Source organism: Nansenia antarctica (assembly GCF_963989245.1).
Source record: "Nansenia antarctica genome assembly, chromosome: 18".
NCBI classification, from domain to species: domain Eukaryota; kingdom Metazoa; phylum Chordata; class Actinopteri; order Argentiniformes; family Microstomatidae; genus Nansenia; species Nansenia antarctica.
The window spans coordinates 19,724,161-19,746,660 of record NC_137691.1 but is presented as its reverse complement, the minus strand read 5'-3'; the positions used below and the strand labels follow the sequence as shown (position 1 = coordinate 19,746,660).

Below are 22,500 nucleotides of genomic sequence, written 5' to 3'. Positions count from 1 at the left end.
ATAAATAAAAACTCGCGGACCACCTAACTAAATACAGGGTTTCCGCGCTGGTCTTAAAAAGCCTTAAAGTCTCAAATCCAGCAATCCAATTTATAAGGCCTAAGAAGGTCCCAAATTTCAGCTATTCGGTAAAAAAAATTAGGTGCTAGGTCTTAAAAATGAGATCCTGCAAGAAAATCAGTCCAACCACATTTACGCGGTAATTAATCAAGCTGGAAGCAAAAAAATGCCAATTCGCTTCCTTTTTTGTCTGAATGGCAGTGAAATCCCTAATTTCATCACCTCGGGGATGACAAAAACCTATCATATGGTGTCACGAATAGGTCTAAAATTATATCCAAAGAGGTCTTAAAAAGGTCCTAAATTCGACTTGTTGAAACTTGTAGGAACCGGAACAACAGGCCTCCTACCTCATCAGTATATCATAAACATTTTAAAAAACGTTGTGATAATTGTTGAAGTGCCTCTCGCTAAGATGTTTCTAAGACGATAAATAATATCACAGCACTGGTTTATCAAGTGTAGGCTATTTATAGCACAAGACTTGCGCTGACTGGTTGGGTGGCAGGCAATGCGCACATACATCAATCAATCAAACTTTATTTATGGATGTTACGTGCCTAATGGCTACACGTTTGATGCGCACACTTGTTACTTGCCGCTTTCATAATTATATTTAGCCTCCAGCAAAAGTCATACGTTGACTGTAACCACAAGTGCTGAACAGTATTAAGTACTGTATTTTCGGGGGTATAAATCGCATCAGTCAAAAAATGCGTCATGAAGAGGAAAAAAACATATATAAGTCGCACTGGACTATAAATCGCATTTATTTACAAATTAATTTCACAAAATCCAAGACCAAGAACAGACATTTAATCTGGAAAGGCAAGTTATTCAATTACACAATAGAACACAGAACAACAGGCTGAATAGGTGTCCGGTATGTTAACGTAACACATTAACAGTTATTCAGCTACACAATAGCATAAAGAACATACCTGGGAGGCTGAATAGGCTAAATTAACATAACAAGCTAGCGAGTCCAACAAGCAAGTTAGCGGTAAGCAAGTTCACCAAGCTCCCGTTAATGTTTCAGTTAATTTCTTCAGTGGTACAGGAGCAGCATGTAGTTGTCACAAGCCCAGAGCGGCCCAGAGCGCCCTCTCGCGGCTGTAGACGGTAATGTTTACTCCTTGGTTCATGTCAGTCAGTATGAAATTATATATATTTTGATATATAAGTCGCACCTGACTATAAGTCACAGGACCAGCCAAACTATGAAAAAAAGTGTGACTTATAGTCTGGAAAATACGGTATACATGTGTGGGTGTCCGCGTCATTGTTATCGAAAAACGCAATCACCGACCACGCGAAACGAGTCGTTCAGCTGTGAAGTGCAAACGATATCAGATCATCGCCGTTTCAGTCACATCCGCTGCTGTGTAGCCTATAAACCACCGCTCCATGACCTTGCCTGTAGGCCCGTTAATAGATTAGGCTACTGTGGAATTATCACAATTTACTCGCGGCCGTCGCAGACCACTAAGGGGCACACTTTGAGAAAGGCTGCTCTAGCTCACCTAGAGGCCAAGTTGTGGGGTGTGTGCGTGCCTCTCTGTCTGTCTCCCTGCAAGAGCTTGTCGTCATAGCAACTCACTCTGTTTTTCTCTTTTGCTAGCTCTCAAACAAGCTGTACCGTAAAAACGTAATGTTTGGGCTTATATGTTGATAGTTTGAGTGACAGTAAGAGTTGCTCTACGTTTGGATGTAAAATTTGTGAATATAGACATACAATTGTAGCCGTAGGAGCAGTTTGCAAAATGTGTACAAAATGTTCACACTCTTGTTTTGAAAGTTCCGCCATGAAATTTCAATGGGCATTTCTCTCCACAAAAAGTCTGTGTCTGTGTGTGAGTGTGTGTGTGTGTGTGTGTTTTGGTCACCACCCTGCCCCCCCCCGGCGAAATCGGCGTGTCTTTACGTCACCCAGAGGCCGAGCTGTAGCGTTTTCAATATCGGCCCATTCATTGTCTATGGACTTTTTTGGCCGCTTAACGGGGCATTGTGGGTAAACCGTAGGCCGTAATCTTCCGTCGGACAATGGCAACGCGAGTTGGACATTTTGACACCTCTCATGTCTACCTAGTGCCAAAACTGTGGGACGAGTAGCCGGGGCAATATTAGCTATAATAACTAGAGTGTTATGCACACCTTGAAACTGGAAAAGCCAAATGTGGTGGAACCCCAGAGAAACAGAGACAGAGGCCAGGAGAATATATAATGATTTATTATGGATGATATAAACAAAGAAATAGGCCCTACACTAACTAGTGGAAAAACAAACATAAGGTGTGATGCAGGCGATAGTTATGGGGTGTGTAATTATACTATGTGTGTGTGCGTGTATGAGGTCAGGGGTGTTGTATTATGTGCTGCGATACTACCCTAGTGAGCAAAGTCCGAGATCCTTTTCGGGCCAGGGAGAGTGATCCATGAGAGAGTAGTCCAGAGGGAAGTCCAGGGGTCGAGCCAGGGAGGGAAATCCAGATGAGAGTAGTCAGAGGGGGTCCATACAGAAAGTTATGTCCAAGCGTTGGATCTCCGTCTGTAGCAGGGTTAAGTAGGCGGCTGTCCAGGTGGTGATTGGGACAGCTGGGCTGAAACGTAATAGCCCACACCTGCTGCAAACAGAGCCAGAGATCCGGCCCACTCAATCCGGCCGGGAGGGGGCGCCAGAACGAGGCTCACGGGGGCGTGTCAGATTAGGAGGCACAACAGTACCCCCTTCCTCAGGGGAGGCACCGGACGACGGACCCAGGGCCCCGGGGTTGGCTCGGTAGAAATCCTCCAATAAGGACGGGTCGGCGAGATAGGACGCAGGCACCCAAGTCCGGTCCTCGGGCCCGTAGCCAACCCAGTCCACTAGGTATTGAAACCCGCGACCCCGGCGGCGGACCTCCAGTAGTTTGTTTACCGTCCATACCGGGTCCCCATCATCCAGGACACGGGGCGGCGGCGGAGCCGGGCTGGGGGAAGACAAAGGGCTGGCGGCCACAGGTTTAAGCTGGGAGACATGGAACACCGGGTGTATTTTGAGGGAGGGAGGAAGGGTCAAACGTACCGCCGTGGGGTTGACGATACGGTCCACGGGATAGGGACCAACGTACCGGGGGTTGAGTTTCCGGGTGGAGGTTTGGGAGGTCTGGAGGGGCAGGTCCCGGGCCAACAGCCAAACCCTCTGACCTGGCTGGTATTCAGGGGCCGGCACCCTCCGCCGGTTCGCGCTCCGCCGGGCGCGCTCGGTGGCGCGGAGCAACGCCGCCCTGGCGGTCCTCCACACGTTGCGACACCGGCGGAGATGGGCCCTGGTGGTTGGGACCGCCACCTCCAGCTCCTGTTGGGGAAACAGAGGGGGTTGGTAACCCAGGGAACATTCGAATGGGGACATACCAGTGGCGGCGCTCTCCATAGTGTTGAGGGAGTACTCCACCCACGGCAGGTATTTCGCCCAGGAGGAGGGATTGTGGGCGGAGACACATCGGAGAGCGGCTTCCAGAGCCTGGTTGGCCCGCTCGGCCTGCCCATTGGACTGAGGGTGGTACCCGGAGGTGAGACTGGTGGTGGCCCCAATGCCTCTGCAGAAGGCCCGCCAGACCTTGGAGACGAACTGGGGGCCCCGGTCAGAAACCACATCCGAGGGGATCCCGTGGAGGCGTACGACGTGGAGAGTTAGGAGGTCCGCCGTCTCGGCCGCTGTGGGCAGTTTCGGGAGGGGAACGAAGTGGACCGCCTTGGAGAACCGGTCCACGATGGTGAGAATGGTGTCGCACCCCTGGGAGACAGGGAGCCCAGTAACAAAGTCCACGGCGATGTGCGACCACGGTCGGCTGGGCACCGGGAGAGGCTGCAGGAGACCCGCAGGAGGCCGATGGGAGGCCTTACTACGGGCGCACACCGTACAGGCGGCCACAAACTCCCTGGTGTCCCCCCTGAGATTGGGCCACCAGAACCTCCTCCCGATGAATGCCGCCGTCCGCCGCTCGCCGGGGTGGCAAGCGAAGCAGCTGGAGTGGCCCCACTCCAACACCCTGGCTCGGACAGCTGTAGGCACAAACAAACGGTTAGGGGGTCCGGTCCTAGGGTCTGGTTCGGCCCGCTGAGCCTGTCTCACCAAAGCCTCGACGGGCCAGGTTACGAACCCCACCACCCGGGACGGGGACAGGATGGTATCTCCCCCCTCAGCGACACCCGAATCCGCCTTGGGGAACTGGCGGGAGAGAGCATCAGCTTTGACGTTCTTGGAGCCGGGACGGTAGGTAAGGGTGAAGTCGAAACGACTAAAAAAAAGAGCCCAGCGGGCTTGTCGAGAGTTGAGCCTCTTGGCGGACCCAAGGTAAGTGAGGTTCCTATGGTCAGACCACACCAGGAACGGTAGTTTGGCTCCCTCCAGCCAGTGTCTCCACTCCCTCAGGGCCTCGTGAACCGCCAGCAGCTCCTTGTTGCCCACGTCGTAATTTTGGGCCGCGGGTTCGTAGCGCCGAGAGAAGTAGGCGCAAGGGTGTATCTTCTGGTCCTCCCCCGACCGTTGAGAGAGGACCCCCCCGATCCCCGTGTCCGAAGCATCTACCTCTACGATGAACTGTCTCTCGGGGTCGGGGTGGATCAGCACTGGCGCGGAGGAGAACAGGTGTTTTAGTGTGCCGAAAGCGGTCTCAGCAGCGGCGGTCCAGCAGAAGGGCCGTGAGGTGGAGGTAAGCGCAGTGAGCGGCGCTGCGACCTGGCTGAACCCTTTAATGAACCGCCTCACAAATCCCGCGAACCCCAGGAAGCGTCTAAGTTGGGTCCGGTCCGTGGGCTGAGGCCACTCCACGACGGCCTTGACCTTGGCAGGGTCCGCCCGCATCTGTCCGTCCTCCACCACATTACCCAGGTAGGTGACCGAGCTGGTGTGGAAAACGCACTTCTCCCCCTTCACGAATAAGCGGTTCTCCAGGAGCCTCTGCAGGACTAGCCGGACGTGCTGGTGGTGCTCCTCCACGGACCGAGAAAAAATAAGAATGTCGTCAAGGTACACAACAACAAAAATGTTTAACATGTCCCGAAGGACATCGTTGACCAGGGCCTGGAAAATAGCAGGGGCATTAGATAGACCAAAAGGCATGACGCGGTATTCAAAATGGCCGAGGTGGGTGTTAAACCCGGTCTTCCACTCGTCCCCCTCCCTGATGCAGACTAGATGGTAGGCGTTACGTAGGTCCAGCTTGGTGAATACCTTGGCATGGGTGAGGGGTTCGAAGGTGGAGCTAATGAGGGGAAGGGGATAACGGTTCTTTACAGAAATGTCATTCAGAGCCCGAAAATCAATGCAAGGTCTGAGCCCACCGTCCTTCTTGGATACGAAGAAGAATCCAGCCGCGAGGGGAGAAGAGGAGGGCTGGATGATACCAGAGTTGATGGACTCCGTAATGTAGTTACGCATCGCCTCCTTTTCAGGGAGTGAGAGGCTGTAAAGTCTACCTTTAGGAAGGGTGGCACCAGGCAGGAGGTCTATAGGACAGTCATACGGGCGATGGGGTGGAAGGGAGAGTGCCTCGTCCTTGCTGAACACCTGGGCTAGGTCGTGGTAGATGTGAGGAACCCCGGTGAGGTCAGGCGGAGTGATCTTAGACTTGGGGTCGCTAGAGGGAGACAGGGCGGAGCGAAGGCAGGAGGCGTAACACGTACCTCTCCAGCCTAGGATCTGGCCCGAAGCCCAGGAGATGTGAGGTTCATGTCTCTCGAGCCAGGGTCTACCCAGCACCAGGGGAGACGTGGGGATCTGAAGGACAAAGAACCGGATCTCCTCGGTATGATTCCCGGAGATCGTAAGAGATATAAGCCCAGTGGTGTGGGTGATAGTTCCTAGGGAACGGCCATCAATGGCCCTAGGCATGATGGGGCGGTCTAGAAGGACTAGGGGGATGCCCGCCTGGTGGACTAAGTTTTCATCGATTAGACAACCATCAGCCCCGGAGTCGATGAGGGCGCTGACAGACAGGGTGTCCTTCCCCCAGGTGAGAGTGGCAGGGAATAGGCGACTGGGGGTGACCTGGGGCTGAGAGAGAGAGGTGTTGCTCACCAGTATGCCCCCTACTGGTGAGCTGGGTCTTTTGGCCGGACAGGACACGCCCGGATGATGTGCCCCTCCTTGCCGCAGTACAGGCACTGCTTGTTGAGAAGCCTCCGTTCTCGCTCCTCTCGCGAGAGCCGAGAGCGGCCGATCTCCATGGGCTCCCCAACCCCGGAAGTAGCCACGAGAGGAGGCAGCATGGGCAGAGAAGGGGGCGGGGTCGTTCCGGCGCGATAGGTAGTGGGGCGCGTGACAGCTCGCTGGACGCGGTCGGTGCGTCGTACCTGGAGGCGTGCATCCATCCTAAGGGCCAGGGTAATCAGCTCATTAAGGGTGCCGGGATCGTCGCGCACCAACAGGTCCTTGATGGAATCATGTAACCCCTTGTGGAAAAGGCTGAGGAGGGCTCCGTCATTCCAGCCTGTCTCCGTGGCTAGAGTACGGAACTCGACCATGTACTCTGGGAGATGGCTAACAAGCGGCCGGTTACATCCTGCCCGTCCTGGGGGTGGTCGAACACGAACCGGAACTCCGCTTTAAACAGGGGGTAATCCGTGGAGTATCTTGAACTGCTCCCGACAGCGGCTATGGCCCATTTGAGCGCTTTGTCAGCGAGTAGAGACATGATAAACGCTACCTTGGCCCCGTCGGAGGAGTACTTGGAAGGCTGGTGCGTAAATACTAATTCGCACTGGGTCAGAAAACCCCGACAACAATCAAAGTCACCATGGAATGGAGCGGGGCTGACTAACCTGGGTTCCCAGTGAGCGACAGGAGGATAGAGCGAAACGGGGTTCACAGGATCGACCGGGGGATTAGTCATCTGCCCAGATATGGAACTCGTGTCAGGGGGTGGTCTGCTGCCAGCGGCGATGAGGTCCAGAGAACGCTGGATGGAGGCGAGAGACCCGGACAGGGCGTCCATCTTCGTCTCGAGACTATTTACAGCCCCGACGGTGGCACGGGTGGTATTCTCCAGTACGGCTATCTGGCCTTGGACCGTGGGGAAGGCCTTCTGGAGCTCGGCCTGCAGACTGGTAAGTTGCGTAGCATGGCTATTTACCTCTCTGCGTAAATCTACGACTAATGGGAGAACCCCAATACCCGGGGAACCACCCTTGTTCTCTGGAGTTCCACCTTGGCTCATAATGGCTTGGACATACTGTTATGCACACCTTGAAACTGGAAAAGCCAAATGTGGTGGAACCCCAGAGAAACAGAGACAGAGGCCAGGAGAATATATAATGATTTATTATGGATGATATAAACAAAGAAATAGGCCCTACACTAACTAGTGGAAAAACAAACATAAGGTGTGATGCAGGCGATAGTTATGGGGTGTGTAATTATACTATGTGTGTGTGCGTGTATGAGGTCAGGGGTGTTGTATTATGTGCTGCGATACTACCCTAGTGAGCAAAGTCCGAGATCCTTTTCGGGCCAGGGAGAGTGATCCATGAGAGAGTAGTCCAGAGGGAAGTCCAGGGGTCGAGCCAGGGAGGGAAATCCAGATGAGAGTAGTCAGAGGGGGTCCATACAGAAAGTTATGTCCAAGCGTTGGATCTCTGTCTGTAGCAGGGTTAAGTAGGCGGCTGTCCAGGTGGTGATTGGGACAGCTGGGCTGAAACGTAATAGCTCACACCTGCTACAAAAACAGAGCCAGAGATCCGGCCCACTCAATCCGGCCGGGAGGGGGCGCCAGAACGAGGCTCACGGGGGCGTGTCAGATTAGGAGGCACAACATAGAGTGTGAAGCAAGTGAGCTTCGTCGTGAAGTCATGTTTCTACCAACTACGTATCATAGCCAAGATCAAGTCCTTCCTCACCCCCAGTGACCTGAGGAGGGTCGTCCTCATGCTAATTTCATCTAGGCTCGACTACTGCAACTCACTCTATGCTGGACTTCCTGATAAGACCATCTACCGCCTGCAGCTAGTCCAAAATGCCGCTGCCAGGCTGGTGTCAGGCACTAAAATGAGGGACCACATCTCCCCTGTCCTCATCTCCCTTCACTGGCTCCCAGTAAAGAAGAGAGTGAAGTTCAAGATCTGCACCTTTGTCTACAAAGCTCTCAACAGTCTCGCCCCACCCTACATCAAGGACCTCCTGGACCTGTCTTCCACCTCAAGGCCAAGGCTCAGGTCCGACGCCCAACTCAGCCTGAGGGTCCCCCGCACCAACCTCAAGAGGAAGGGTGACCGTGCCTTTGCGGTGATAGCACCGACCCTGTGGAACGCGCTCCCTTCCGCCATCAAGTCTGCCCCCACTCTGGACTCCTTTAGAGCCAAGTTAAAAACCCACCTCTTCGTCAATGATGTTCCCTAAGTCTACTCCCTATTTGTTGTAAATTGTATCCCTTGAGATGTTCGTTTAAGTAGTCTGTGTCTGTTTGCTTTCTGTGTTCCTTGTCCTTGTCCTTGTCTTTATCTGTTCCTTTACCCGGGCTGCGCCCCGGGCCGATGTAAAAGTTGGATGGGGGGCGCATTATAAATAAAATTAACATTAACATTAACATTAACATGGAGTCCCCAAAACCACCCTCAACCTAAATAATATTCAGAAAGATGTAATATCATTCTCTTCTCTCATAGCTCGGAGAAGAATCCTTTTATATTGGAAGTCCACTAGCCCCCCAACAATCAACTCATGGATAGAGGACATGATGACATTTATAAAACTGGAAAAAATTTAATTTACACTTAGGGGTTCCTCTCGGAACTTTCTTGCCAGATGGCAACCATTTTTGTCACATATAGACAACATGTCTGAACTTCCAGAGTAAATTTTTCTTTCTACACTCTGTTTTCCTGTAATTATCATTTATTATTTTATTTTTTACATTTTTGCTCTCACCAACTCATTTTCATTTTTAGACCCCTCTGAGCAATCTTTTCTCTTTTCTCTTCTTTCTTTCTTTCCTTTCTTCTTTCGTTTTCTCTTGTTTTCTCTCTTTTTTTCTCTTCTTAAGTATTTAGACTATAATTTGTCTTCAAATAATGTAAAAAAAAAAAAAAAAAAAAAAAAAAAAAAACATTAACATAGAGAGGTACAATTCCTGTGGAAATTGTGAAGTGTGCTTGCCCCCCCCCACCCCCCAGGCCACTCCACCTCATCCCCCGGCGAAGACTGCGTTTCTCTAGCTCACCCAGGGGCCGATCTAACTAGCGCAGGCTAACTACGGAAGCAGTTTGCAAAATGTGTACAAAATGTTAAAAAACCTTCTGCTACTGCAAGCACACGTAATAATATGTATGTACACGAACATATAGTGCTCACCTGTAAATCGCCACTCGCGAAATATTCAGAACATCTGCCCTCTACGGCTGCTCAGTCAGGGCCTCGTCCATCTCACGCATCTCCATCAACTATTCCTCGAATTGGCTTTTGTCAAGTCCAAGTCGGTCACAAACGGTGACACTTTTTGTCATGTCAAAGACAAAGGGATTTGACAGAAATGACATGAAAGATTTTAACTCCTCGAACCTTCCTTTTCCCTCTATCATTTTATCTCACAACAAATCTATACATTTTAAACTGAAAATCTCTTCATGAATTACCGCAGTCGCAAAATAGCCTAACCCCAATGGTTCAAAAATCTTAATACACTGAACAAAAATATATCGCAACACTTGTTTTTGCCTATTTCTCTCAAATTGTGTTTTCAAATGTGTTTAAATCTGTGTTAGTGAACACTTCTCCTTTGCCGAGATAATCCATCCACCTGACAGGTGTGGCATATCCAGACAGATGCTGATTAGACAGCATGATTATTGCACATATGTGCCATAGGCTGGTCACAATAAAAGGCCACTCTAAAATGTGCAGTTGTATCACACAGCACAATGCCACAGATGTCGCATGAGGGAGCGTGCAATTGGCTGGAATGTCCAACAGAGCTGTTGCCCGTGAATTGAATGTTAATTTCTCTACCATAAACCGTCTCCAAAGGCGTTTCAGAGAATTGGAATTGGAAACGACTTTGGAGACGGCTTATGGTAGAGAAATGAACATTCAAATCACAGGCATTCCTGGAGTCAGCATGCCAATTGCACGCTCCTTCAAAACCTGCGACATCAACAAGAGATGGGTTCCAAGAAGAGTCAGACACATTCTCTCAAACATGGAGCAACCGTGTAGCTACTAACTCACCCCCACTTACTTTTTTGTGAAGTCAAAATGCTGAACCCAAAACAAAAGTCAGGTGCACAAAAAGGAAAAGAGAAACAAAAAATTAAACATGAAATTAATTAGTTAATGGCCAAATGCCTAAAGAGAGATAATGGTGTAGTAGTTGAAGTAGCAGCAATATTTGATGTGCCCATGGACAGTATCATTTCACAACTTGACATGCTTCACAACAGTCAACTTATCAGTGACTTTGCTACAAGTAGCCTAAAGTTTGGCGTTGGACAGTAATCAGCAGGCAGCAACAACCACAACTGAGGAGGTGAGGACTCAACAGTGACATGCTTGTCTTGCTGTTTGCTACTCCTGGACTAAATCACATTTTCAATGTAAAATCTCAATTGAAGATGCTTGTTAGTCTAGGATTAGGCTTAAGTCTTGTCTGTGAAACCGGCCCTGAATGTTTCAGACAGCTACTCATCACGAGCGTGGTTCCAAATCACCTCCGCCAGAATTGCACCTTCTTTGAAATACAAATGATCATTAGGAGGCTACTGAAAGGATGTTCAAGGTGCTTCAGAGGTATGGTGAAAGAGAAAACATTGCCAAAACAAATTAACAAACCTATTTAATGAGTTTTCTGGGGAAAAATGGCCCCAAAGGCACCATGCGTCTTTTATTGTTAGATTACACATTTTGATTTGAATATATAATACAATCCCCTCACTTTGAAGAAAACAGCAAATACAAAAATGCAATGCACAATTGGTAACCAAGGCCACAATAAACCACCTTTTCACCAAATAAACCTGCCCACACCATTCAGATTATGATACATAAAATATCTCATCATCAATGTCAACACAAACACACATCATTTTCAATGGATGCATACGGCTTCCACTGAATGTCGAAAACAAACAGAAAACAAACAAACAAATATTAATTATGATAATGGTAATAAAAAAACAAGGGCCTGTAAAAAAAGGTGAAATTGAGAAATCAGCTTGAAAATGTTTTTTTTTTTTAAGTATGACGTTGCATGTAAATCCACCGTACAAGTCTGATGTATACATTCTTGTGTTAGAAGTCCAGTGAACCATCAAAGGCAGACACCATCCCCTAAGTGGAGGCTGTTGGAGGGTGAAATCAAAGGACAGGCTCATTTTAATGGATGGAAGGGAATGAGGAATGATATGAAACATTGATACCAATCCTACTTCTATTCCATGCATTACAATTAGCCAGTCTCATCCCGTCTACCAAGATCCATTGGATGACTGTTATCTTGTCTTTAGTATACATTTCAACAATACTTAGTTGCAACATCGCCATTGCAATGGCAAAGGATAACCACATCACCCGTAACCCAGCCCCGCCCTCCCACCATTTGTTTTCAATCCCTATAAATAACAGTCAATGGTCACACACCATAGCACAGAGACCATAGCTTGCCTCAAAACAGGCACACTGCTTTCCATTGGCCAATGTCAATCATGAATTGAGAGGGGAAATACACTGGAGCCGTTGATGTTATTCATTCAATTTACAAAAGAGAAACTTTGTACAACACCATATTTTCATATAAATTCACCAATTTGATCTCTCAAATGGGGACATTTGAGATTGTTGGTTACCCGGAGTTCAAAAGCTAATACCAAGGTATTAATTGTGATATTGAATATATGATATTGATTCCTCAAGGAAGCCATGATTCATGAAGTAAACAGTGTTAATTCCCCTCCACTATAGCAGAGTAGCTATGGTCTCTGTGCTGAGTTTAAGTTAATCACAAATATAAACATATGTCCCCAAAACACTCCTATGTAACACATTATTCCTGTAGCATCCACTGACTCACAGTACAGAAATGGTTCTTTTCAATTAGGCTACATGACTAAATACAGAAAATAAACATTGTTTTTGCTTCACCCTTTCTTGATATTGGAAGTGCATCAAAGCACTGTCTGAGAGACCTGTACAGGTCAAGGGATCCAGTAAGAAAAGGATGTCCCTGATCACGTGTTGGGCTGGCAGTGGTACCAAGTATCACAAATCACTAGGTGACACCAGTAGAACCTCAAACTGCAGTATGGATAACAACACTTTGAAAAAGAAACTGAATGATCTGATCATGATCCCCTTTTCTGTACACTTGGATTGCTGCAAGATTTTGCAACCATTCGTTCATGATAACACATACTGTACATACTGTAGTAAAACAAATCCAAAATAAAGTTTTCATTTCATCTCTCTTATCTTGCCTGTACAAGAGATCTCAATCCAAGAAGGTGGAATCATGGATAGTCATGTTCAAGAGATCTCAATCCCAGAAGGTGAATCATGGATAGTCATGTTCAAGAGATCTCAATCCAAGAAGGTGAATCATGGATGTTCATGTTCAAGTTTCAAACTGATGTTTCTGTCCGGTTTCTTACTGTTTATTAAAAGCCAAGAGGTAGTAATAAGAAGGCAATGACGAGTGGCTGGCAATGATACTTGTCTTTGGAGAAAGGCACTTACTCTACGTAGCCGTTCTGTCTGATCTGTCAGCACCACTTGGTAGGGCAGTTATAGGTTTGGATTCTTCTGGTTTCGTTTGCTCCTCTTCCATGGTCCTTGTATCCGCTCTGTTCCAATCTATACTGTACATTTCTAACATTTCCCTTAGCTGGAGAATACTCTCGTAACCATAATCACCTTCTCATTCCCTCAGTGAAAACATTCCAAGGTACATTTTATTGTCATTGCCAATGTGACCCACTTTGTCCTAGGGCATTTAAATATATGTTGTAAAGTTGCCTTTTAAACAAAAATACAAACTTTTCTCATTTCATTTCTTGTCTTGTGTTGAAACTTCATTCTTTATCCTATTTTTACAAAAAAAATGCAATTAATGGAAGTATAAAACATGTCTGTGTCTGTCTGGACTAACGTCTGTTGAATGTTTCTTGGTAGTTGAGCAGTCTGTGGACAATAGATTGTGTCAGGCTTCGTCAGCCGATTCCCAAACCTCCCTGAAGAGCTGTTAGTCTTTGACCAGCCTGTAGACGTGGTACTGTGCTCCGTGTTCACTAGTCGAGACCTCGAAAACAAACGCTATACACAGCAACGTCTCCTGGGTGTCCCGGTTTGTCACCACCTGGAGGAGGAACGAAGCACAACAGAAATCACATCAAAACACTGTTTATAATCTGGTTATGGCGCTTTTTCATTGACCAGACCGGTACGGCTCGGCACGGCACGTATTTGAAAAGTTCGGCTCGGTTCGGGTAGGATACGTTCTCCATTATACACAACATACCTGGAACGAGCGGGGACAGTAGGAGGAGTTAAGTGTCATAAGAGCAGTAAGAGCACAAGCTGTGCTTGACGCTTCCATTGGAATCTCCGCATTTGTTATAGATACGAGTGCTGCGGTGTCTTGCTGGTAGTCAAATATATTTATTTCAAATATATTTATGTGCTTTGAGTTGCATTCATGTACGAAAGGCACTATATAAATAAAGTTTCACTTCACTTCACTATTTATACAGCATATGGATGTTATGTGCCTGTTACTTGCCGCTTTCAGTTCTAGTAGATCTAGTAGTTCTAGTAGATCGCGCAACCAGGGAAAGGCCGACATGTGTTAAAGGCAGCAAGACGCGAATCTACCGGCATTTGGCTCATGAGTGAACGGCGAAAATGCCTGAACGGCACAACTTGGGATTCCATGGAAATTATAGGGAACTATGTGTGAAAGAGGCTTAAATGTTGAAATAACAGTAATACAATGTTCATTGATAAAATGACATAAGGGATGAAAAAAGGAGATGGCAGTTTTAGAAGGGGGATGATGAAGCGCGCTGGACTGAGGAACAGCATAGGCACAGCACATCGCCATAATAGTGATTTCTTTGTTATGCTTGTTGTAAATAAAAGTTCTATGATGCATTGAAATTAAACTAAGATAATAAGATGGTTATCATAATTTTTCAAATCTTTATTAATAAGTTATTACAGAAACAGTAAGTGACATTTTCCGAGAGCGAAATCTGTTGTGGTATTTAAAAATGGCGGTTAGCAATGAAGTCTATGAACATGGCTTGACGATTTTGACGATTTCCATTGACCAATCAACGGTCTGCAGCGTCACACGTCACACGTGAGGGGAAATCCTCCTCATCGGCAACACCACCGCCATCACTCAGCTCAGCACCAACATGGGAAGCCTGTCCACCCTTGTCAGACCACATGTCAAGAACCTCGGTGTCATCTTTGACTCCGAGCTTAACCTTGACCGACAAGTGAGCTTCGTCGTGAAGGCATGTTTCTACCAACTACGCATCATAGCCAAGATCAAGTCCTTCCTCACCCCCAGCGACCTGAGGAGGGTCGTCCTCATGCTAATCTGATCTAGGCTCGACTACTGCAACTCACTCTATGCTGGACTTCCTGATAAGACCATCTACCGCCTGCAGCTAGTCCAAAATGCCGCTGCCAGGCTGGTGTCAGGCACCAAAATGAGGGACCACATCTCCCCTGTCCTCATCTCCCTTCACTGGCTCCCAGTGAAGAAAAGAGTGAAGTTCAAAATCTGCACCTTTGTTTTTAAAGCTCTCAACAGTCTCGCACCACCCGACATCAAGGACCTCCTGGACCAGTCTACCTCCTCAAGGCCCAGACCCAGGCTCAGGTCCGACGCCCAACTCAGCCTGAGGGTCCCACGTACCAACCTCAAGAGAAAGGGTGACCGTGACTTTGCGGTGATAGCACCGACCCTGTAGAACGCGCTCCCTTCTGCCATCAAGTTTGCCCCCACTCTGGACTCCTTTAGAGCCAAGTTAAAAACCCACCTCTTCCTAAATGATATTCCCTAAGTCTACTCCCTATTTGTTGCGAATTGTATGCCTGAGATTTACGTTTAAGTCGTCTGTGTCTGATTGCTTTCTGTGTTCCTTGTCTTTGTCTTTATCTGTTCCTTTACCCAGGCTGCGCCCCGGGCCGATGTAAAAGTTGGATGGGGGGCGCATTATAAATAAAATTAACATTAACATTAACATTAACACACAGCCTGGCACGAAAGTACAGAAAGTACCCCTCTCGAACTGGAACTAAAAACGGCACGGGTACTATGGCCCGGTACGGCTCGGTTGGCAGTGGAGAAAGCGAAACAAACCGGGCTAACGCGGTCCGGCACGGGTCGGCATGGTAGTGGAAAAGTGCCATTATAGTCCTTCGATGTATTCCTATACTTCAGTATTTCGAACTGTAACACATTTCACAATTATGTTAATAACCAATACTGCATTAAAGTATATTGTGTAGAATATCTCACCTGAAGGATAGTGAAGTTTTCCAGAACACTGTTCATCATGTACTTCTCAGGCAGGTGTTTGAGCTTGTGGATGAAGTTGATCATGTACTCGCACATGGGGGAGCGGTGGATCCTGTACACACACTTCCCTCCTTCCATACGCGCGTACTCCGTCTGAAACACAACAGCAAACACTTTAAAGCTGTCATTCAGAAATTGTTAACTTTGCGGACTGTGTCCCATCCATGTCCTAACCAGACCTGACCCTGCTTTGCTTCTGAGATCTAAAGAGATGATGACGGACTATTATAATGTATCAACCTCTTAACATTTTCCGCAAGGAAAAACATTCTGCTATACTGGATAAAGGAAGCTCCCCCCTCCAAAAAATCTTTGCATAATATCACAATGGACTGCATTCCCAATGAATATATCACTTGCATGTTACACTCCAAGACGGACAGTTTCTACCAAACTTGGGACCCCTACTTAAAATATATTGGACCTGCCATGTCATCTTCCTTACTGCAAGGTTTCCCCTAAGGATTCTTGCTTGGTAAATGTATGCATTATCTGACTCCAGGGTACTCGTTTGGTGGGGTTTTGGGTGGGTCGCTTTGGATGAAGGCCTATGCTAGACGACAATAATGTAATGTAATGTAATGATATCTACGTCCATACCTTAATTCTATTATAAATATATCTGAGCGACATGTTCTGTTTTATTTTATTTTGTATTATTGCTTTTATTTATTTTTATTTTCTCCAAACCCCTAGTGTATGTACTGTGACTGTTTACTGTATGTGCAGCAGGGGGGGGGGAGTTGATTGGGCTTCCACGGAGTCTTCACGGTTCCAGTGGTCCTGTCTGGGTTCTGTGGGGGTTTCAATCAGCTCTGGGGTTCTTGCTGTGTATGTTTAATATTGTCCTTGTCGTTGTATTGTTTTGTTTGTGCCCTCTATATAAAATTGAAAACCCCAAATAAAAACAGTTTTCAACCCAAAAAATAATAATGTATCAATTATAACATATAAAGATGTTTTTTGCACAGTAAAAAAAAAGATATATCTGGATAGTACTTTACACTCTCTTGTATATGTATGTTATATTGTAAGTTTTTTTTAAATTGTTTTTGTTATTGGTATCCTGCTGAATATGCTTCCTCCAAGCTACAATTTGCCCCCTTTGGAATGAATAAAGTTGTTGTTCAATTGAATTTTCCTCACCTCAACTTTCTCGACCACCTGTTTGCCAAAGGAGCAGACTTTGGTTGAGACGGTGATGGTCATGTTCTCAGCGCTGCTGTACTGGCTGCTCACACCGTAGAAGGAGCCCGGGCCGTCCTGCATCCCACTACTGTTCAGGTCCGCCTAGTAGGGGGGGGGGGGGGGGGCAGCCACATCTGCTTAGCAAGACTCCACATCCTACAGTCCTAGACCCAACTCAAACTATACTGTATCTAATTTCTTACTCTATGTGTGAAAATAAAACACTCCAATAAAGTCTTTCATATCAGCACAGGACCCAATAAACACAATACTGTGAGTACTGTATTAATGTGTTAAACAGTGTGTAAAAATCCATTATTTTGTCATCACAAACATTCAAGGCAAGGTTTAATTAAAAGGTTTATCTTAAAACTAAGATATATTCTCTGTCAAATCGTCAGTAAATACGTTGTTGCAAGCGAGGCGTCGTCATTACCCAGAATTTGACCAGGAAGAAGGCGTTCTGAGGCCCTTTCTCGTACAGCTCTTTAAGTCCGCCCTTCTTCTCTGGAAACTTGTCGTAGATCTGTCGGATGTCCACCGCCTCCAGGAGCGGGTCACTGTAGGAGGGGTTGGTCTGCCCGATGTGGACGAACAGGTGTTTGCTGTACTGCAGTGGGGAGAGAGAGAGAGAGAGAGAGAGAGAGAGAGAGAGAGAGAGAGAGAGAGAGAGAGAGAGAGAGAGAGAGAGAGAGAGAGAGAATGAGAGAAATATAATCAGGACTGCCAATTCACATTTGTAATCATTATTACACTTTTTAATTTATTTCTATGAACCCTATAAGATTAGAAAAAAGGAAGACAAGTCTGAAAATGTGCTGTTCCTTCTCCACTTAGGGCTGGTTCTACTCACGTTGTCAGGGTCCCTCTGTAGCTCCATGAAGGCTGAGTATTCCAGCATCCTCAGCTTGGAGGAGGCGATGGTGCGGTCCTGCCATACGGGCACCGCTGTGGCGGCCGGTGGGAGGGGGGGGGCCAGGGACTCATAGGCTAACCGACAGAAACACACGCACACACACACACACACACACACACATTCAGACAAAGACCTCACCTCCCCTGCTAAGTCTTTCATTGTACCTAAGTTCAATGTAAAGCACTTTGAGCATCTGGAAAAGTGCTATATAAATCCAATCAGATCCAGCTATGTTTGACGGCACATACTCACTTGATATAGGTGAGGGTACGTGGCCTGATAGGTTTGTGTATGGGGTCTGTGCAAAAGGTTTGATACTGAAAGAAAATGGTTTTGTCAGTAGGATGGTAGCCTTACATATACATATCATAGAGATGCACTGCTAAATGAAAGAGTCACACTAAACAGCTGTCATTATCAAATGAAATATCATGACTACACGGTAAAACAAATGTAACACCTTATGCTTGCAGAATGTGCCTTTGGGCTTTATTGGCACGTCAGACAGATTTTGTATTTGTTAGTGTATAAGCATTTAGGTAGCTGTGTGTGTGGCTGCACCAGCTAGGTGTAAGTCCACCTCTGCTTCACTTGTATGTATTGTACTACATCCTGGCATCCGAGACGCTTTACATACTCTGCTCATGCGGTTGTGAAACTAGCTAAGTTATCACTAACTTGGAAGTTATCACTATAACAATGTCTCTACTGTTTGATGACACTGTAGGAGTTGATGACGCCACATTGGACACTGGGGCACAAGCGGGTATGGCTCAAGAATTGGTGCCTCATCAAAAGTTTTTTTTTTTTACATCATAAATGACCTCAAACGGCCAGTAGGGGGCAGTAGACTGGTTTTCAGATCAAGCCAAAGCGTTGTTCTTTCTTCTACTATTCAAGCTGGCCTGGTTGTGACCTGGTGGTAAAGTTAGTGCAGCAGCAGGAAACATGACTAAAGCAGAGTTAGTGCTGCCTTGTTGCTACAGCTACAGCTGGACTAGGGAGGGGAACTTACGCATAGCTGGTGCGGCCAAGCCCAGGAGTCCTTCCCGGGTTGAGCTCTAGAACCAGCCTGATGTGCACAAATGCGATTCGTTAAACATGCCAAAGCCACCCGCCCCCGATCCCCCCCACACATTTCCCACCTCAACACCTCCTCTCCCACCCAATGTCCACTCCCAACGCATGGTGCAGCCAGACAGACAGACACATGAACCTGAATGACACGCCACAGATAGATCCTGTAGAGATAACCCATTTATAGTCAAACTGAGGGAGGGGGGAGGGGGGGTACTCACTCCTGAGAAGGTCCAGGCTGTCCTGGGATCGGGCCGGGCCAGAACTGGGGGAGAGAGAATACATTTAATCAATGACCCTAATCACAAAATCCTTCACACTTTACATGACATGAAACTACACATATATATACACTACAGAGCCAAACCGAGCTGAGCTGTGCTGAGCTGTACTGGGCTGGCCTGGTTACGAATCCACCATAGTTGCTGAAACAGTGCTGGAAAAGACAATGTGAAAGGAAAATATCTGAGCCAGCACAGTATGGTTCGGGTGGGCCCTGTAGTGTGTAAAACCCCAATGTTGCTCAGACACAGTCTTATATGGCTATTGTGTGAAGACTAACAATACTAAAACAATAGTAAACAGTGTAATTGCAACGAAAGACAATATTAAATGTGGACAAAACCATAGTGAGAAATACCTTTTTATGAATTGTATACAGTACCAGTCAAAGGTTTGGACACACTTTCCCAAATGGGGAAGTGTCTCCAAACGTTTGACTGGTAGTGTACCTGCATAAGAATGTGTATTCTTTATGAATGCTACTTCTGTGATCAAGCTATTTAAGAGGGCGTCAGTACTCACCCTGGCCTGCGGGGGGTAGCCCTGGGGCATCGGGGGCAACTGGCTCTTGATCAGGCTCGGGGAAACGATCTGTGCCGACGACAGCGCTGCCATGTTCTGGAGAGCCTTGTCTTTGGAAGCCTGATCCTGTAGACAAGGGGAGAGCGATGAGCCGTCTAATCCACACCTATCTTCATCACAGGGCCTGTATGGGACTATGGGGCCTACCGCAAGTGTTTGTTCTAACACTTTCTGCTGACAAAAATCTGAATTTATTTCTCAAAAGAATCCAAATTGTTTGCACTTCAAAGGATCTTCAATAGAGCCTATTGAGCAAGTTAAGAGCTAATTATGAGCATTAGAAAGTTGAATGCTGTTGCAACTAGAATGTACAGTACTGTTAATGTAATTTTTAAGGCATTTGACAACATGGTAAAAAAAGGACTAGGAAAATTCTATTTGTAGCTTTCAACAATGATTGAATGAAAAACAGCTTTGGGAGCCACATAATCAAACAGGACATTCCTGGAGTCACATGCATCTAATTAGTCTCAACCTTGAGAGAAAGCATGAACATCTTTCAGAAATTAAACTGTCTCAGAGAATTTGTCTCTTGAATGCAGGGCGATGCAACCAATGTTACTTTGAAACAACAATGCAGACAAACAGTCTTGTGTAGGGAGAGTGACATTCCTTACATAAATATGTATTATATTTATGTATATTGTTGATAGTCAGTGTTAAATGACAGTTGGGATGAAAGTGATTTGAATGGAATGTTCTTCTGATTAATATGTTCAGAGACAGAGCAGAAAAGTTTACATGGTTACAATAAGCTGGACATGTTTGCACCTGGAACCTACCTACTGTATGTCTACGACCAAAACAATATTGAAATTGTCACCGAGCTACATCCCCAGTTCAAAACACACAGTACAAAGCACTAAAAAGCACAGAGAGTGGACAGTTAAGTGACACAACCCCCAATATTTACTAATCTAGTGAGGGAGTCATGAAATAAAAAAAGTACCCCTATCAGAAACAAAGGGAGAGAGTACAGAGAAACAGAAAGGACGTTGAGGAACCATAAAGAAACTTCAAATACCAAGTCCTCTGTGTAATCAAGGGTCACATCCAGGGAACAAGTCAATAACATAGAGTAGAGCATAGCTGTAGTCCAGGGGAGGCTGGTGGAGGTAGAACTTGAACTAACTTGGAGGCTGGCTCAGTGTAATGCATAGAATAGAATGAGGAATGGTATCACACAAGTGGAACCAATCCTAGTTCCACTCCACGCATTACAATGAGCCCGTCCTCTGATTTCTACCTCCACCAGCCTCTCTTACTGTAGTCGTCATAGTCAATAAGAATTACAGAAGCCAAGCTTTGGATCCAGACATTGGTCCCTCTCAGCAAAAACAAATCAGTTTTGGCATGCATTCAAACATAGCTTCCTCACCGTTACCTCAGAAATACATTTTGGGTATACACATTAGTATCAAAACCAAAGACTTATCCTGTCTCCGAGAATACAACATGATAACTCAACTTACATTACTATGGTAAAGTAAACTATTTATAATATGTATTTTACCAAGGTGTGACTTGGTGTGAGAGGGCAGGCTATTTTAGAAGACCCACAGTTAAAGAGCATCACCCTGTGCAAGCAAGTGTTCTGCAGAACCTGAGCGCATTAAGAGTAACAGATATACACTGAACACTTCATTAGGAACACATGTACACCTTCTCATTCACGCAATTATCTTAATAGTGTAAGGCATGTTTTCTTGGCACACTTTGGGCCTGTTAATACCAATCAATCATCGCTTGAATGCCACAGACTATTTGAGTATTCATGGCCCTTTATGGCCACAATTGACCCATCTTCTCATGGTTAATTCCAGCATGATAATGCATCATATCACAAAGCAAAAGTCGTCTCAATCTATGCGTTCACTCTTCTTCAGTTGCCTTCCCAGTCACCAGATCTTAATCTAATAGAACATCGTTGGGAGGGATGTGGTAGATCGGAAGATTCACAGCTTGAAAGTGCACCTGAAAAAATCTGCCAGGAATTGCGTGATGCACTCATGTCATCGTGGACCAGAATCTCAAAGGAATGCTTCCATCATCTTGTGGAATCAACTCACAAGAATTGAGGCTGTTTTGAGAGCAAAGGGAGGCCCTACCCTACCCAGTATTAGAATAGTGTTCCTAATGCAGTGTTCAGTGAGTGTATAGGCTACAGTACACAGCAATGTGGATCCAAGCGCACACGTTTTCCTAAAGTAAGCGTTTGGTGTATGAGGCAGCAGCAGGGTGGGACGTGGCCATGCCGGCAGAGGGCCGAAGCACAGGGGACACAGGGGACAGCGCACTGGCACTGCCAAGCAAGGGTGGGGGAAGGGGGCGCGGGGGGGAAGCAAATCGCAGAAGTCAAATACACTTACCAAATTCATGGCCTGAATCAAAGGAAAGAGAAACCATATTAATACACATCTCAACTCTAAGAGGGATATGAAGATACGCTATGGCTTTGTTTACAGGTTGTCAGTGCACACTATTGTTAAGCCAGCAATAATGGACAGGTACAGCCAGTAGGCCACTAGATTATATATATATATATATATATATATATAGTATCATGTTAAAATAAAATGTGATCGCTGAATAGAAGTAGTTACTTCTAGTAGTTACTTACGTGTCAATATAAAATGAAACGGTACGAAAACCAACAGAAATAAATGTTGGTCTATTGCTTTCTTAGAATATGGATGCATAGTTTATGATAGATCCATCCTTCAAATTAGTGAATTCAAAATATGTAAGACTATGTAAGAACTGTATAAGCGTTCTGTAGTTTTGTTCCAATCTTTGTAAAATTATCACGGAGCATCAAATGGAACAAAAAAATATTCA

The 22,500-nt window shown here is 46.3% G+C and overlaps 1 protein-coding gene across 1 annotated transcript in view; it reads right to left on the bottom strand.

The window, feature by feature from the left end:
• Nucleotides 1–13,265: 13,265 nt before the first annotated feature.
• Nucleotides 13,266–22,500, bottom strand: part of tead3b (TEA domain family member 3 b) — a gene marked incomplete at both ends in the record, with an annotated part of 19,511 nt that continues 10,276 nt past the window's right edge. The window contains 10 exons of the mRNA XM_080548207.1: nt 13,266–13,379; nt 15,558–15,710; nt 16,764–16,907; nt 17,242–17,415; nt 17,659–17,795; nt 17,974–18,038; nt 18,737–18,793; nt 19,020–19,063; nt 19,603–19,728; nt 22,032–22,043. Coding sequence (XP_080404333.1) covers nt 13,266–13,379; nt 15,558–15,710; nt 16,764–16,907; nt 17,242–17,415; nt 17,659–17,795; nt 17,974–18,038; nt 18,737–18,793; nt 19,020–19,063; nt 19,603–19,728; nt 22,032–22,043 — 1,026 coding nt within the window. The remainder of the gene's footprint in view (nt 13,380–15,557; nt 15,711–16,763; nt 16,908–17,241; nt 17,416–17,658; nt 17,796–17,973; nt 18,039–18,736; nt 18,794–19,019; nt 19,064–19,602; nt 19,729–22,031; nt 22,044–22,500) is intronic.